Below are 18,492 nucleotides of genomic sequence, written 5' to 3' on the forward strand. Positions count from 1 at the left end.
TGTGAGACATATATACTACAAAGACATCTTATATTCAATGTTTGTTTAAATAAAAATGTTCTAACCGTTTAACCATTAGAAAATGATTTTTTTATATGTATTTTTTTGACAAATAATACAATTGAAGTATGGTATACTTTCATTATTATTGTTTTGTCTCATTTTAAATGAACTTTTTTAATGTTGTCTGTTACGTTTTTATCAAAAAAAGGAAAAAAAAAAAGAAAAAAAATAAGTTGGATGTTTATCGAATCGAATAATAATAAAAGACATGTTGTTCGTTCATGTGTCTGTATGAATATTTACTTATATTGTTATGCTACTGTTATGTTACAATTTACATGCATATTTTATTATTTCGAAATATTAAAAAAAAAAAAAAAGAATCTAACACCGTAATAAAAAGGGCTCTATTCTGTTTACATCGTGTACTACTAAATAAATTGATACTGAAAGGATAAGAAATATGAAGCAAATTTTATGTTATTTTGTTACTATCGATTTCATTATTTTGCTGAATTTTACATGAGAGCAGATATATGTGTGCTATATATGAATTTTTTATTTTTCACTTTGGATAGTGAAATGGACAACTCCATATATATAGCTACATCGTTGTGCTTGTTATAGTAAAGGGAAATCTTTAATAAAAATTCTTAAACAATTTTGAACCACTATTTTTATGTCATCTTCTTTTTTCATTTCTTTTTTTTATCATGATGAACAGATACATTTTGTTATTTCGAGTAGAAAACATATCTTAACACATTTTAAAATTTATAATGAACTTAAAATTAAAAAAAAAGTGCCAATATAGAAACAATAATGGGTAATAATATATATACCAATGTTTACCGTTAGTTGTGCAACATTTTTTTTTTTTCTTTCTTATATTCTATGTAATAAAAGTAGAGTCTCAATGGGTACCCGTTTCTGTATTATTATTGCATTAGCTTTTTTAATTTATTTGCATGCATTGCATGAATTTTAGAAGTTATTTTCCTCTTTTATAAAATAAAGAAAAGAAAAAAAAAAAAAAAAGGACTACTACATGCCATTGTGTAACGATGCCTGAGGAGGAACACATTAATTATATGTAATTAAAAAAAAAAAATAAAATAAATAGATAAAAAGTAATAAGGTTAATAATAAGATTAATTATAATATTACTAAAGCTGTATTTAGAAAAAGTACACAAAATTTTTGTCTCACTATCCATATATAATAAATGTAGAGATGCAAAAAAAAAAAAATAAAAATAAGGAAAATTTCCCAAATTATAAATTACTTCTTCAACCACGCAACAGTTCATATAATGTAGATTTGTGCACTTTTCCGGAAATAAACTTTTTAAAATTGTTTTATAGAATACATCCACCACGTGGATGTATATATATTTATATATATATATGTAATATATTCTTATATGAGTATTGAGGAATTGTTTTTTTCTGTTCGTGAAATCAGAGTTTTAATTAATAAAAAAAGAGAAGAGGATATTCTAAAAATAATACCAATAAAATTATACTTCTGGTAGCGATATTCATTATTCTACGCACTAGTTTTTATACCCTTTGCTTTAAAAATTTTTAATTTTAAATTTTCATTTAAAACAATTACAAAAAAAAGGAAAAAATAAGAAAAAAAAAAAAAAAAAAAAAAAAAAAATTTAATGGATTTAACAGAACATGGTGAAACCGTAGATTGTATGTATTGAACGCTTAAACAGTTATATAATATTTAATACTAAAAATATTTTTACCAATGTAAAAGGGAGATCTCCGTAATTTTTAAACCATGGTCTATAATAATAATGTTTAGTCTATCTACGAATATTATTACTTTTTCCATTTTGATGCTCACATTAGTATATTCTAATTGGAATGTAAGAAATAATATATCATTTATAAAGGGGTTTCAAATCTTTATTTTTGCTATTTTGTGTGTTCCTATTTATGTATAAAAAGAGGTGCATATTTATAGACATTTATGTGCATTCATAAATTCGTATATATGTGCTTATTTGATGTTTAAGGGTGCTTATGATGGGTTTCATTTTTATAGTGAATTATACAGCTATTTTAGCCTTTCAATTTTTTGCTGGAATTTTTTTAGGATATCTCCGAAATTCATTATGGAGTAATTTCAGACTCAAGGAATAGAAGATCATTATCAGGAAAATGTAATCAGTACAGATGGAGAGATGTTGAATCAAGTGAAACTGTTTCAAGTATCCCATCAAGTTATGAGGATAGACTATGTTGTAACAAATATGTAGAGGATTATTATTATAAGAATGCTGAACCCAGGTGTAAGAAAACTAATACAAACAAAAAGTGTACCATTTTTGGAAAGAGAAAATTTGGTTGTCACATGAATCCGATTATTGCATATGAGAAGCGAGCGAACAGGATAATTCTTCTTTGTTCTTTTCTTATATCGGGTCTGGTAACACTTTTGTTTATACTTTTAGGATCATATTCTCTAATCGTTTTAGTGATTGCAGCAGTGTTTGCATATATTTCTAGGAATTATGGGCGTTTTAAGATTAAATAGTAAAGAAGTATTTTAATGGGTATATATATGTATATTTTTTAGGGTTATTGAAAATATTTGTAGTTTTTTTTTTTTTTTTTTTTTTTTTTTTTTTTTTTTTTAAGTATCCGTAAAAAAAAAAAAAAAAAAAATTTTATGTTTTAAAGTTTTTTTTTTTGTATTATTTTTTTTTTTAGTTTTTTTTTTTTTTTTTTTTTTTTTTTTTTTATTTTTTATTTTTTTTTTTTTTTTTTATTTTTTTTTTTGTTTTTTTATTTTAATTTTTTTTTTTTTGTTTTTTTTTTTTTTTTTTTTTTGGGTTTTTTAAAATTTTTTTTTTTTTTTTTTTTTTTTTTTTTTTTTTTTATTTTATTTTTTAAGTATCCGTAAAAAAAAAAAAAAAAAAAATTTATGATTTAAAGGTATATTACTCGAAAATGTTGTATAGTAGCACAAAAAGAGTTTATTTATGTGTATGTTTTAAATTTGCTATACACATGGGTTAGCGCTAAATTTTTATACCCATGTGCATTGTATTGGGAATCTTTATTTTTCTATTTTTCATTATGTTTGTTAAATACAAATTTGTCACACATTTACGGAATATCTCGAACGTACATAAGTAGAGATTTGTATATGGGTGAGCTATTTATATATTTTTCACAAATTGACTCACAATACCTATCTTTTATTTGATATCGATTTACATATTTGGTTTACACTTTTTTTCAAAATTATGTGTACATATCTAATTTGGTAAAAAAAAATTTATTTGATGAAAATTAAATTAATAAATTTTAACATTTTATGCTAATTTGTATTCATAAAATTTGTTTACATTTTAATACAAATGGATTATTTGTTTACGCTTGCACATTTAAACCCCCTTGGTGTTTTTTGATAAAACTTATAATAAAATAAACACATACATGCAATTGTGAATTAAATATTCCAGCTGCATCCCTTTTAGCAAGTTTGTACGGAAAAAAAAAAAAAATTTTCTTCTCAATACTGGTTCATCATTTAAATATAACTTATGAAGTATTTTTGTTAAAAGTTACAAAAAAATATTTAGTGAATGTTACATGTTTGTTTAGAAGATGAAAAAGACAATCAAAAATAAATTATTACTGTTTAGTACTCGAATGAATAAACAATTAGGTATCTGAAGGTTAAAAACAAATTCGAATTTCGTGTTTTTGTGGGATGGAAAAAAGGCGTAATGATATTTAGAAAAGTTTCCTTGAATATTAAAATATTTGTAGAATTTTTAAATGACGTGTAGTAAATTTTTCAGTTTGTTCAAAATGCAAGATTTTCCACCACGTTAAGGAAAATTATTATTTAATATAGTGCAATGAAAACGATCTACCAAATTGGATACTTGTCAATGGGAGGATACACTGTATATTCGGTTTGTATGAATATTTTCATCAAGTCCATTTTGCTTACTAGTTGAAGGGCTGGAATTAAATTATGTATAATTTGCCACAATTACTTAAATAAAATTTTGAAATTCTTCCAATCTTGAAAAAATAAAGTAAAATTAAATTGATTCTTTAAACTTATTTTCAAGCTCAGGATAGAGTGATATAAAATGCATCATACTTATGATTTATAATTGGAAAACAAATTATATATGTCTGCTTGTAAGTATATATGTACATACATTTTCATCGCATACTATATATGTTTTGTTTTTTATAATGCTCTATATTACATAATAACCATTTCATCTACTGGCGAAGCTGTCATAAATATATGATGTACGAGGAAGTCAGGAATCCAAAATATGTTATCTCCTTATTTACATGATTTATAAGTTTTTATTTAGTACATTTTATATGACAAAAAAAAAAAAAAAAAAAAAAAGGAAAAAATTTCTTTGTTCAGAAGAAAAAAAATTCACGTAAAAATTAAAATAAATTAAGAATTTGTACAAACTGTATTTCAACAATTGATGAGATATAAGGATAGGTGTTTTACTATATATATTTTGAATTTATTAGAATTTCTTAATTTTGTAAGAAATTAAAAAAAGGAAATTATTTCAAATTTGTGTAAACATCAGAATTCAATGTGCACAAAGAGCAGTGTTCGTATAAGGAATGTATAAATTTTAAGCCATTTTGGGTGACTTGTTCTAATTATCTCTTTGTTACCCGCATGAGGAATGTTTTAAAAAAAAGAATAAAAGAAAATGGGATATAGTAGCGTTTAACGCTGATCATAGGTAAAAAGATTCATGTGAATTTTTTTAAAAGAAGCATTTTTTACATGCACGATAAAACTTAACAATTTAACATGTTGAATAATCTTCTGCAAGATTAGATCTTTGATGAATTTGATTTGGGAATAGGTAAATATTGGATGTAACGTTTCTCCGGTAGTTTTTTTAGTGAGAAACACATTACATGTGTTTTTTTTTCACAGTATAATGAATTATATTCTTTACCAATTGGGAAAGATTCTTTGTTATTTTCCCACATATCTCTTTTCTTTTTCTTGAAGAAGAAGTGCTATAGATATGTATTACAAGTGATTATCTAGACAAAATGAAAATATTCAGATATTTAATACGCATACTTGTACGAATATATGCATGTTTGGGAGTTGCGTACGCATTGCAGGATAGTTGTAAATTTTGTGTACAATCCATTTGATAATTTTCACAATCATATTGTTTAATTAAATTTTGTGAAAAAAAAAAAAAAAAATATATTTATTATTTTTTTTAACTGTAAAAAGTGTAGAACACATAAAAATAGGAGCGTTAATATTAACGCCCTTTATTTAAACCTGCTTTTTCCATTTTGTGCAAATTTCTCATCGATATAATATAAGAGTCATTCAGAGGAAAAGGTTATATTTTTTACACTATTTGGAAGTTAAAATAAAACTTCTGGGGTTAACCGTTTGATATGCATGAACTGCAATCAAATTTTATTAGGATAGGATTGGGGTGCAATGGTGATATGATGAATCCGTCTCTTTAGCACACCCGTTTGCTTTCTTAATGAACTGGTTCCATATTTTTACTAAAATGGGAGGTTTAAATTTTTCAAGTTACTTTTCTTTCATATTTTTTTTAAGACTAAATTATTATTCGCGCATTAATTGCTAGACAACAATATAACATTATACTAAAGCAATTGTAGCAAAAAGGAAAAAATGATTTTTTACTTAATGCTTTATTTTTATATTGATCTAATTGTGGCCTTTTGAATTCGCTACCCTAGTAAAATTTGTTTGCGTTAGAATTATAAATTATTATTACAAATGAAAATTTATTATTATTAAAAAGTATCAAAAACGGAAAAAATAACAATAATAAAATAAAATAGTAGACATGGTGAATTCGGAGAAATGGTAAAATAGTAGAAGTGGCAAAATAGTAGAAGTGGCAAAATAGTAGAAGTGGTAAAATAGTAGAAGTGGCAAAATAGTAGAAGTGGCAAAATAGTAGAAGTGGCAAAATAGTAGAAGTGGCAAAATAGTAGAAGTGGCAAAATAGTAGAAGTGGCAAAATAGTAGAAGTGGCAAAATAGTAGAAGTGGCAAAATAGTAGAAGTGGCAAAATAGTAGAAGTGGTAAAATAGTAAAGTGATAAAAGTTTATTAAAATTGCAATAATTTTTTAAAATGGTAAAAATAATAAAAACAGCAAAAATACTATATCAACATATTTGCTATTAATTTTGGGAAAATATGCTGTGTTAAAAAATATAATTACACAAAACCCCTCAAATCACTGTAAAAAAAAAAAAAAAAAAAAAAAATTGGCCTGTCATACATTAATATTAATTATTTAAAAAAATATAAAAAAGAAATTATTGAATTAGAATAATGATAGATTACATATTTATCTACCCGTTATTTTTATTACTAGTATAGTATACTAGGAACTATAATATATTTTGCCATATGGGTATAAAAAATAAAAAAATGAACACATAAACCGGTATGTGAATTATATATGTTGGGTAATTTTAGGGAATAACATAATTAAATTCTTGATGCCAAGACTAAAAATGTGCATTTTTGCAAAAACTGAAAGAAGAAAACACTTTAAAATATTAAATATATACAGTTAAAAAATAAAAATCGTTGATTTGTCAATATATTTATTTAATTAATGTGACGTGTTATATTATACTGTATAATATTATTTATTTATAGTATATATATATATATAAAATATATATTTTAGAAAAAAAAAATATATATTTTATATATAAACATGAGTTACATATATAAATATATATCTCATTTATGCATGTAAATTTTTTTTGGTGAAATACATATGATTGATTGTTAATTATTATAAATGCATGTATATATTATAATATATTTATATATTATATATATATTTATATATTATATATATGTGTATATATATATGTATATATTTTTAATACATTTGCAAATTGAATTTTTTCTAATATCTCGGAATAGCGCTCGCATTTATGCTTAAAAAATTTTAAAATAAAAAAAAAAAAAAAAAAAAAAAAAAAAAAAATTATAATAATATAAACAAATAAAAAAAAATAATAAATAAAAAATAGAAAATAAAAATATAAAATAAAATTATCTAAAATTTTTCTGATTATTCTAAAAACATTTATCACAATTGAATCTTTGCAATTTTCTCTAATTCTAAAGGTAATAAATAAAAAGAAATAGATATTTCATTTTGCTAATTTTCTTTTAGATATAATGAACTAGTTATTTGAGTTCGTGTAATATATTTTTTATTTCTATTAATTTACATGATATGAATAAATATATATTAATATATTTAGCAAGTAATTCTCATCACGCTACTATATTTCACAGAGAAAGAAAAAATATATATATTAAAATTTCCCTTTTTCGAATGCAATAAACTATTTTTATATTATACATATATATATATTTTTTTTCCAAATTAGAAAATAAATAAAACTTTTACACAATATACCATAATCTATACATTAACTTCAAAATGACATACAATAAGGAAAACTTCTCAAATACATCCTCTGGATTTAAAAAGGAGAGTTCAGGAAGCATGAATGGAATTAACCATTACCTCAAAGTTTTAGTCTTCAGCGTAGCAGTTTTCGCCATCCATTGTTTTAATGAAGACGTGAGTATAATAAGAAAATAATTTGTTATGAGTAAAGCACCTCGTATATCTATGTGTTCTGATTTTTTTAGAAAACAAATAGTTTATTTTCATATTTACGTGCATATTATACATATCCATGACTTATAAAGAGTATATATATAGAAAAGCACAAACAAATATATTCACATCCAGTGTAGAAGAGAAGAAAGTTTTTTTTATAATTATGAAGAATGAACTTTTCTCATATCATTTTTTTTTTTTTTTTTTTTTTTTTTTTGCCTTTTGTTGTGCATGTGTCTGCGCAGTATTCCTTTAAAAATTCTGGATCTATAGAAAAGAGCTTAGGAAATTCATTTGACTTAAAAGATGGAAGGATATTAAAAACAAATTTCGGTTATAGAACACTTTCCTCATTGGAAGAAGAGGAAGGTTCAACAAATTCATTAGGAATTGGTAAGTGTATACAAAGTAAAATGAAAGTAAAAGAGGGGAAAATTTTATACTGATGGATTGAAATATAAATACTTTCACACAGCACTACTAATACACAATTACTTAATAATAAAAATAACGTTTTTTTGATTTATAGTTGATGATGAAAACGATGCTGATCCAGGAAGTGTTGGAAACATCTCATTGTGCAGCACAATCCATGGTGATGTACAAAATCCTGAAGAATCTAAGTGTGGCAAACCTGAAAAAAGAAGAAGATCATCGAAATCCAACACCTATGGTAGCAATTTAATGGGAGAAACTACAATGGAAGATATGGAATATGAACAGAATTTCATGAGAGATGCAAGAGCTTACAGAAGAAAAGGAAAATTAAGCCACAGAATAGCTAGATTTCTAAAGAAACACCACTACATTGTTGCAGCTGTCCTTGCTGCTTTTGCTGCATATAAATATGGTAAATACTACGCATCAGGAGTAATATTTATATACTGTATCTTCTTGTTAGTCAAGTACATTAAAAGAAATGTTAAATAAATCTCAGTGTAGTCCAAAGGAAAAAAGAGGAAGTGTGTTTTAAAAGTACATACATTTGAGTATGACTTTCTGCTGAAAGAGAGAAAATTTATATTTTAATACAAGGAATAATAAATAATTATACATGTAAAATAAAAGAATAATGAGGTTCACACCTAGGATAAAATACGGAAGAAGAAAAGAAAACATGCAATAATGGAAAATAAAAAAAAATTTGCTACAATATTATTAGCTAAAAGAGTATAAAATAAAATGTGCTGTAGTTTTTTTTTTTTTTTTTTTTTTTTTTTTTTTTTTTTTTTTTTTTTTTTTTTTATACATGCAATGAAGCTTATGTACACTATTTTGGGTTCCTCACATAAGACAACTTTTTAGATGTTAAAAAGAATCAATTTTTTTATAAGCATATTATATATATTTTTATTTATTTACTTTTTATTATATATTTTTTTCAATTTACTGGTATTATTATTCACAATACATAAATATAGAAGAGGTTAATATTATATATAATATACAAATTTCATAATTTTGTTGGCCTGTAGAATTACATGCACCTTTTTTACCATGTTTTGGTTTTTTTTCTAGTGCTTAATACAAATAATGATATATGCCAATAATATTATGCTTTTTTATTATTCGAGTTATATATATATATATATTCCTCAGAATACATGTTCATAATTTTTTTTTTATTTCATTTATACTTATTAGTTTTATTTCACTTTTATTTATAAGTTTTATTTTATTTCTTATTTATTTTGAATTAACAAAGAGAGACAATTATAATAAAATAGATCAAGAATAGGCACCCATACCTCAAGCATAAATACCTAGCTTTTTTATGCATATGAATAAGTACATGCACATATATACTATATAAAAATATAGGTTAGGAGAACTAATCATAAAAGTTATAAAAGAATAATCACTTGAGTTCATGTACCGAGTATATTTTAAAGCACATAATGTTCGGTGTAATGTTTTGTTACTATTTTTTTAAAAAAATTAGAAAAATTACAATATTTTTTCTCCTTTTAAGATTTAGAACCCATTTCAAATTAAGTTACCTTAGTCTCAAATGGCACCTTTATTTAAATGTGGTATGCATTGTGTATGCCCATCGGTACAGGTATATATATAAAAGGTCAGATGCACAGTTTGCACCTTTGCTTTCGTTTAAACATTAACAAATTGGTTGCTGAATGTCAACTGCATGTAAAACAGATTACGAGTTTTTGTAAAATAGAATAAAAAAAACAGAAAAAAAACATTACAATAGAACCATCTTGATATAGTCATCATGAACTAATTAAAAAAAAGAGCGAATGTATAGCAATGTTGAATCAGAATAATTGTATCTTTTTAGAACACAACAGTATATTTTTTTTTTTTTTTTTTTTTTTTTTTTACATTTCAATATCTATGATTTTATTGCTTAAAGGAGGTATAGAAGAAAAGACACATCATTTTTACAAACACACTTAAAGTCTTTTATGCACATAATTGTGGTAGTTTCTCTATCGCACTGAAATTTGGAATTTTACGTGCCACTTTGGTGTTATATCATTTGCTTTGGAGTTTATTTTGTCTCTCTTTAAAAAAAAAAAAAAAAAAAAAAAAAGTGTATAATATGCTTCTTTGCATATTTATATTTAGTTATTTATGCATATTTAAAAACATATAGTTGTGCTAATTTGCCTGAACTTTTAGTATTTTAAATTTTAGGGACATATCAACACTTAGTTTCTCTACATGAAGAAATATACTCATTTCATTTGTTACAAATTCAAATTGAATTAATATAATCGATCTGATTAAATTAATGGATCATTGCATGTGCTACATTTAGGAGTGCTTTAGAAGGCAGTACTGATATAAAAGCTGGGAAGTTATATTTAGGGCCATAAACGAATTTCACATCAGTATATTCAAATGTTTCTATAAAGGGCTCAGTAATGCAGCCCATGCTTATAAATAGAGTTAGCAATTTTAAAAGTTTTAGCAATTTTAGAAGTTTTAGCAATTTTAGAAGTTTTAGCAATTTTAGAAGTGTTAGGAATATTTAGAAGTGTTAGGAATATTTAGAAGTGTTAGGAATATTTAGAAGTGTCAGCGCTATTCAGAGAGTCCCCTGCAGGGTAAGAACTTGCCGAATCAGCAACATCACAATGGGAACCTTTTTTCTGTTATTAAAACTTATATATCCTTTTTTATATTATAAGAAAATTTGTTTAATATACAAAATGATACTCATTTTATAGCTAAGAAAAGGTATTTGTATAAATGTGTCTACCGTATGTTCAATGAAAAAACGTCTCTTTACATTTCGTTAAAGGGTACAAGAATAATTTCAAAAGGGAAAAAAACATGTTTTTGCAGTAATTCAAGAATGGGAGTTAGATGTGAAATTTATTAAAACTGATAGATTAGGAAACATGCTTGAATTGAATGATTTACTTACTATAAAGATTAGAATGAATGTTTTCCTGAATTTAGACAGGGGAATTTTTTTTTTTTTTTTTTTTTTTTCTGAATGAAACAACTACATGGATGTAAATACAAATGCATGTAACAACGTGAATATATATATCCCTTCATTTATTTTGTGGGTTGTGTCTAATTTTCTACTGCACCAATTTTTAAATTAATTCGACGCAAAATTTTACTCATTGTGAATACGCTTAGTGAACAAAAACAAAAAGACAAATAAAGATTAAAATATTTTGAAATGAAAAAACGGTTGTCTATCAATAAGTAATAACCCCTCATAACCTCTTTTTCTTATTTTTAATAAAAAAAGTTGACTTGGGGAAAACATTTTACTTATATAATATGTGCGCATAATTTCCCTTTGAAGTTTTAAAAATAAACTAAAAATTGTAAATCATAAAATGGAACACCATTTCTATAATTTTAGAAAACATTTTTACCTGAGATTTCTTCTCCCCAAAGCATAACCCTCTTCTTTTCCTATCTCTCCTCCTATTCTCTCTCTCAATCTCTGTCCTATGAACATGATTTGATATCAAATTATTCATTTACTGAATGAAATAAAAAATAGAAAATTCATTTATTTTTATTAAATTAAGATTAGTTATGTTATCGCTGTGTTTTACGTTGGAATAATATATATGGACCAAACTTAATTAATGTATTTGCAAAAGTTTTTATAATTTTTTTTTTTTTTTTAAACCATATTTCTTGCTACAAAAATATTTTTGGTATACAAATCTTTTTATGCGTGCATGAATTTTATTTTAGAACTTTAACTTCTTTTACTTCAACCTAAAAGTTTACCAATTAATGATTTGATGAATTATACATATATTTAAAATGTGACATATTTGTAACAAAAAAAAAAAAAAAAATAAAATAAAATATAAAAAGTTATAAACCATTATTCATATTAACTGAAAGGGAACCAATTTCTACTAATGCGTGGGTTACGTATATAAAACTTGAGTTTATTCATTTTCCTTTTTTCTATAAAATTATATGTTTATATAATGAAATATTTAAACAGATACAGCAGCACAATAAAATTATCTTTGTTTATTATTTTCACCGCATTTTCTATAAGACATGCAAATTTTTATAAATATATACTAATCAAAATTTGCTCCAATTTTTAAATTTGTAAAAAACATAATTATATAATAGATAAAAAAATAACATTGTATGAATATATATGCAGCAGACCATTATGTAAAAATAGTTTTATTACATAAATAAATAACCTTCTAATTTTCTAATGAAGTCTTTATTTTTAACTTAAATTTTTTTTTTTTTTTAATTAAAAAAAAAAAAATAAAACAAATTAACTAATTTAGGAAAAAATATGTAATTTGGTAAAGTAATATATATGCTTCAACCGCCCGCTCCACCCCTCTTCGTATTTCCTAAATTATTTATTATTTTATATTTTGAAAAAAAAAAATTAGATGAAAAATTGGGGGAACGCCATTTTTTTTTTTCTTTTTTTTTTTTAGCACTTTTTATATAAAAAAGTTTTAATGAACAAATTTGTATATATGAACTATATAAACATGTTAAAAAAAAACTATATAATTTTTTAAAAATATAACTTTTTAAATGGCAATATATTTTTTCCACAAATAAAGGAGGAAAGTATATTTTTTTACGTATAAAAAGAAAAAAAAAAATTTAAATAACATTCTAATAATTTATATATACGTAGCATATAAAATTTTTCATTTATTTTCATTACGTTTTTATGTATAAAATATATATATATATATATATATATATATATATATATATATATATATATATATATATATAATATTATTTATATATATTGTTTTTTCCAAATGATTACATGCCCTAAATATATTTATAAATTTTTTCCTAACCTGCAAAAATATTATTTATTATTCCCAAAATTGTTGCTTTAAAAATTATCCTAAAATTTTTAGTTTATTTCTAGATATATATTTGAAACATCTAAAATTTGTTATAAAACAAGAAAAAGTTACATTCTTATTTCGAGTGTTTAACATAGTTTATGAATCTATCGAAAAATCAAATAAATAGATACGTACATACAGCAACCGAACCTATATATGTATATATATATACATACAAGTGTCCTTGGTTGATAATAGTATCACTCAGACCTTTAGAAAACTGAACTAAGTTTTATTCACATATATAATATATTAACATCCTGAAAAAATGAATATGTTAAATTGTTTAGCCAGGATTTCCTTATTTACCCTCTTCATCGTAATAAACTAATATAATTTAATATATATCATTGTTGTATATATATATATATATATATATATATATGTATATATATACATATATATTGTGCTTACATGCTGCTATGTTTGCTTTTATATGTATGATATATTAAAATTATGAATGAATGATTTCCTATTTTTTATCTAATTTTTGCTTGTTTTTACATACTTATTATATACATATAAATATTTCTCTAATAAATACGTACCCGTAAGAGAAAAATAAGAATTTACATTTTTCATCCCTTTTTTTTTTTTTTTCTTTTTTTTACCTAAATGTACCCCATTTAGTACAACTCATATAACTTCTCAATGAACGAAAATGGTTTAGGAAAAGTATTAGATGCAAGACACATTAGATCCCTCTCAGAAATGAATGCAAATTCCATGAGAGCTGATTATACTTCTAATCATCAACAAAATCAATATGTAAGTGGAGATAGCTTAAATGAACAAAGAGATGCAAGTAGAGAAAGTTATACTGCACAAAGTGGTGCTTGGAGTAATACATATCAACAAAATGGTTCTGAATCACCAATGTACGAAAGAGTATATAGAAATACTGAAGCCCCCGATTATTATAATAACAACGTTAGATACTTAGCACAAGGAGATAACTTCAATAAAGAATTATTTGAAAAATTAAAGACTAATGCTGTATTTATCATCCCAGCTTTACTTTTTGGATTCTATGTTTTAAGAAATACTGGAATGCAAACTTTACTAATGATGGGTGCTATTGGTGGTATTTTAATGTATACTCACCATTACGTTAAATAAGTTGGATAATACAATTTAATGAGCAAAAAAAAAAAAAAAAAAAAAAAAAAAAAAAGAAATCGTAGATATCATGTTTTTAATTAAAAGGGATCCATTGATTTTTGATACGCTATACAGTATCTTCTTAATAATTATATAGTGACGTATATATATGTACATATACATGCACTTTTTTTTTTTTTTTTCATTACATTTTTTTTTTTTTCTTTTCTTTATAAATGCACATGTTTTGTTTTAATTTACATAAGTTATTTAGAGGCCTCTTGTTTTCATTTGTATACATAGAAAAAAAGAAGTTATCAAATAAACCGAAGTAAAATGTGTATATTTCCCAATAATACATTGTTCCTAGTTGCTTTTATTTTTGTTTTATTACCGTATTATTTATTTTATTATTATTATTTATAGACGCTACATGTAGAAATAATTTATCTGTGTAAGATTTTTAACATTTAATTTTGTTTGTATGGAAAAATATATAAACAAGAACACACATTTATGCATTTATTTATATGTATTTACATACATACAATTATGTTCGTTAGAAATAACAGTAACATAGAAAAATTATGTAGCAGTAGAAAAATTCCAGCAGTGCCGTATGTATATATATATACACATGTGAAAAATAACGTACATATTACAATTTTTACATAAAAAAATAAGATTTTTTTAATTGATGTATTTAAAATATTTTTTTTAAAATTATTTCTTTTAAATTATGTTTTAACTCTGTGTATTAATAATGAAAGGGCAAAAATAAAGAAAAAGAAAATCACAATAAAAAAACAAAACAAACAAACAAATAAATAATAAATAAATAAATAAAGCAGTATAAGGACCCATTTTTGTTTAGGAATATGTAAAATATTTATCTGTATAAGAATTTAATTGAAGGAATGTTTTTTTTTCATTAAAAACATTAAGGGGAATACGAAGAAAATATGAAATTGTTATGTATGACCTGAACAAAGTTTTACACGTTGAGGGCAGAACGATGAATTTCTAGGAAATGAAACAAGGAGGAGTGATATATTATATATGTATATATATATATTTTATAAAAAGGAATAATTCAGGACTATTTACAGAAAATTTGATATTTAATTAGAATGTGTTTGTTTTGTTCAAAATGGAGGAAGACAGGTTGACGATTTGATGGATAGGTTTTTTTTTTTTTTCCTTTATAGAGTAACATTTACGTGGAAACTCAAAAGAAGAATAAAATATGAGAAGGCGAGGGAAAAAAGAAGGGGGTAAGAATTATCACAAAGTTATTTATATTAATTTTTTTCTTTTTGTAATTTGACTAATGAGATATTTCATGATAATAAGTTTCAATAACGATATTAATAAAACCATGAAACTATTAATGTTAATAGTGATGAAAAATGGTATACTAATATTATAAGGAGCTGTGTATTGGAAACTAATGGTCTCTATTAATTGGGTAAATTGTTTACATTGTTTTTTACATACTTCTTAAAAAATTAGAGACATTAAAATTGTTGGAATAGGTATAATTTGGATTGTTGAATCAATAATAGTGCTTAATACATGCGAATTTCTTTTAAATTTACTATTCAAATAGGTTTTAATGTGATGGACACACTCAAAAAAAAAAAAAAAAAAAAAAAAAAGGCTAGATTTAATCTATGCAGAAGAGTGAATGGTTGGAAATGCATATAAATATATGTTGAAATATTACAAAAAAATAAGTATTTCTAAAAGTGGTAAACAAACATGAGGAAGAATAAAATAAATAACGAGCCCGAAAAGCATTATTTCGAAGTAATGTTTTAGAACTTCCTATAGTTTCTAGTGCTGTCTCAACTTAAGAATTAAGAAGCATAAAGAATATATATAAAATACAAAGAGGTACAATAAAATGATAGAAATTATTTTGAACTCTTTAATTTTACATTCTATATTTATCATGAATACATCAGTTGAAGTTATTTTTATAAATTTTTGTATGTATATTGATGGGGATGGGTGATTGCATTAATTGCCAATTTATATGCAATCGATTTAGGAGTAGTCCGTGGTGGGACAGACGGTGCAGAAGAATTTTTTTTCCCTTTTTTTTTTTTTGGGAATTAAAATTAATACTTTCTTTTCTGAATTTTTTTTTAGTAATGCATTTTATCGTGGGCTAAAAAATACAGCAATGGTCCCCCCCCCCCCCCTCTTGCAAATAAAAAAGGTGATTTATAGAAACAACCTGATAGCTATTTTTTTTTGTTTTTTTTTTTTTTTTGCTTCTCAACATACGGTTTTGAGATACACTTAAAATTTGTATGAAAGAAAACTATTTCTTAACAATTATTAACATACCCTACATATGAAAGAATTGTCAAGTGGGTTTTTATTGCGCCATTCAAAAGATAAATAATACAAGAAATGGGCTTTTCTTTTTAATTTTTATAAAAATGGATACAACTACTTTTTTTCTTATTATTGCATATTATTTTTCAAAGTATAATATAACGTTTTCTATTTTTTACAGATATCTTTTTGTTCTGATTTTTTTTTTTTTTTTTTTTTTTTTTTTTCTTGTGGTTGTCCTTTTGTAATAGCAGAAGTCTCGTGGACAATTATTAATTCTTATGAAAACGGTTGAAATAAATATATAAACAAAAACATCAGAAGCTTTCTAAATACAGCATATGTTTTTCTTCACTTAAAAGTATGCGATAAGCATGCTTTATTCTATGGTAAAAATACAAACACACATCTAATTGCATGCAAAATAAACATAAAATGCAGATTAAACAAAAAAAAGAAAGAAAATAAGGAGCTAGCTTATTCTATCCATCCATACATTGTTTATTTTTTGTTTTTTAATATTTTTTAAGATTATATTTAACGTCTTACCTGTTATATTTTTAATTCAAATTTAATATATTATTAGCGTATTTTAAAAAAAAAAAAAAAAAAATTCAAATGCACCATTTATTTTTTGCAGAAAGAAAAAAAAAAAAAGAAAAAATCACTAGAAAGAAAAATTAGGTTTGTATTATATAAAAAAATTTTTTAGCGTGAATATTTGAAATTTTTTTTTTTTTTTTTATGTTTTTTTTTTAATACATTTTTATTTTAATTATATTATTTTTTTAGAATTGAAAAATTTTCAATTACTATTTATTTTTAATTTTATTTATAAACATTTAATATAACCTTATTATTAAAACTCTTTCTATTTTTCTTTGATTTCGAAGAGAGGGATAAAGAAAACCTTTTTTTTAAAACAAAACTTGAAATAAAGAAGTCCAAAATTTTTTCTACTATATTTTTCTTAAAAAAATATAAGCCCTCAAGGCTAAAAATTTTTACTGGAAACACCAAAATTGCTAATTTTAGAAAATTACAAAAAGATGGCAAAGAAAACAAGAGGCATTTCTGTACTTACGAAATTGGCCATATTTTCTGTTTTCGTTGGAACCTTAAATACTTTTAATTTTGTAAGAAAATAAAAAATCCTAAAACAATGCTGAGAGAGGAGGGAGGGGGGGGGGGGAATATTTGTTTTAATTGTGTGGATGAGAGGATGATATGGGGTGAAGTAGTGTATCATGTATATGTAGAATTCTTTTTGTTTTATTCTAACTCATGTAGTGTGCTAGATGTGTGTTATTTACAAAATACAATGGTCTTATAAAGTGCTGTACTGTTTACATAATTGAACCACGTATACATAGATTAACATAATATATGTATACATATATATATGTACATGTCTTTTTTCTCTAATGGTTTTATCTCCCTTTTAGAATACGAACGATGGATGCTTAAGTAATCAACTTAACATTGAAACTATTCAAACTGTACAATCCAACAGATGTTTAGCAGAAAAAAGCGGATTATTAAGCAAAAAATCAAGCAAAAAAGGAGGAAAGTGCAAGAAGAAAAGTTGCGATATGGAAAATCTCCCAGTAGAGAGTGGAGAATCTAGTGGACAAAATTTAGAAGTTAAGGAAGAAGACATGGAACAATTAGGAAACTTATTTCAAGAATTATCAGAAAAGTTAAATGTTGGTGAACATTTAAAGCAGTATGAAGGACAAATGGAAGAGTTTGCAAAAAAATTTGAAGAAGGTAATGAAGAAAGTTTGGATATGGACTTTTGTAAGGATTTATTTGGAAATTTAGCTGATTCATTGATAGAATCATATGCTAAAGGTATGAGTGATGAAAAAAAAACGAAAATGAAAAAGAATGCCCAAAAAGCTACCAACAAATTACTTAAATACTGTCTAAAAGAACAAAAAAAACGCCATAATTCTGATAAAAAATAAGCGATTTTCGT

At 23.9% G+C, this 18,492-nt stretch overlaps 3 protein-coding genes across 3 annotated transcripts; all 3 read left to right on the forward strand.

The window, feature by feature from the left end:
• Nucleotides 1-7,518: 7,518 nt before the first annotated feature.
• On the forward strand, nt 7,519-8,634 carry PGO_114570 (hypothetical protein; the record flags this gene model as incomplete). The annotated part of the gene is made up of 3 exons (XM_028688791.1): nt 7,519-7,662; nt 7,950-8,097; nt 8,234-8,634. 3 exons carry the CDS (start codon nt 7,519-7,521, stop codon nt 8,632-8,634), a joined length of 693 nt encoding a protein of 230 aa, XP_028544592.1.
• Nucleotides 8,635-13,332: 4,698 nt separating this feature from the next.
• Nucleotides 13,333-14,183, forward strand: PGO_114580 (hypothetical protein; the record flags this gene model as incomplete). The annotated part of the gene is made up of 2 exons (XM_028688792.1): nt 13,333-13,383; nt 13,695-14,183. The coding sequence occupies 2 exons, from the start codon at nt 13,333-13,335 to the stop codon at nt 14,181-14,183; spliced, it is 540 nt and encodes a 179-aa protein (XP_028544593.1).
• A 3,377-nt stretch (nt 14,184-17,560) lies between these two features.
• On the forward strand, nt 17,561-18,481 carry PGO_114590 (hypothetical protein; the record flags this gene model as incomplete). Its single annotated transcript, XM_028688793.1, has 2 exons — nt 17,561-17,647; nt 17,957-18,481. 2 exons carry the CDS (start codon nt 17,561-17,563, stop codon nt 18,479-18,481), a joined length of 612 nt encoding a protein of 203 aa, XP_028544594.1.
• Between the last annotated feature and the right edge of the window lie 11 nt (nt 18,482-18,492).

The sequence above is a fragment of the Plasmodium gonderi genome (assembly GCF_002157705.1).
Source record: "Plasmodium gonderi DNA, contig: Chr11, whole genome shotgun sequence".
In the NCBI taxonomy this organism is placed as follows: Eukaryota; Apicomplexa; class Aconoidasida; order Haemosporida; family Plasmodiidae; genus Plasmodium; species Plasmodium gonderi.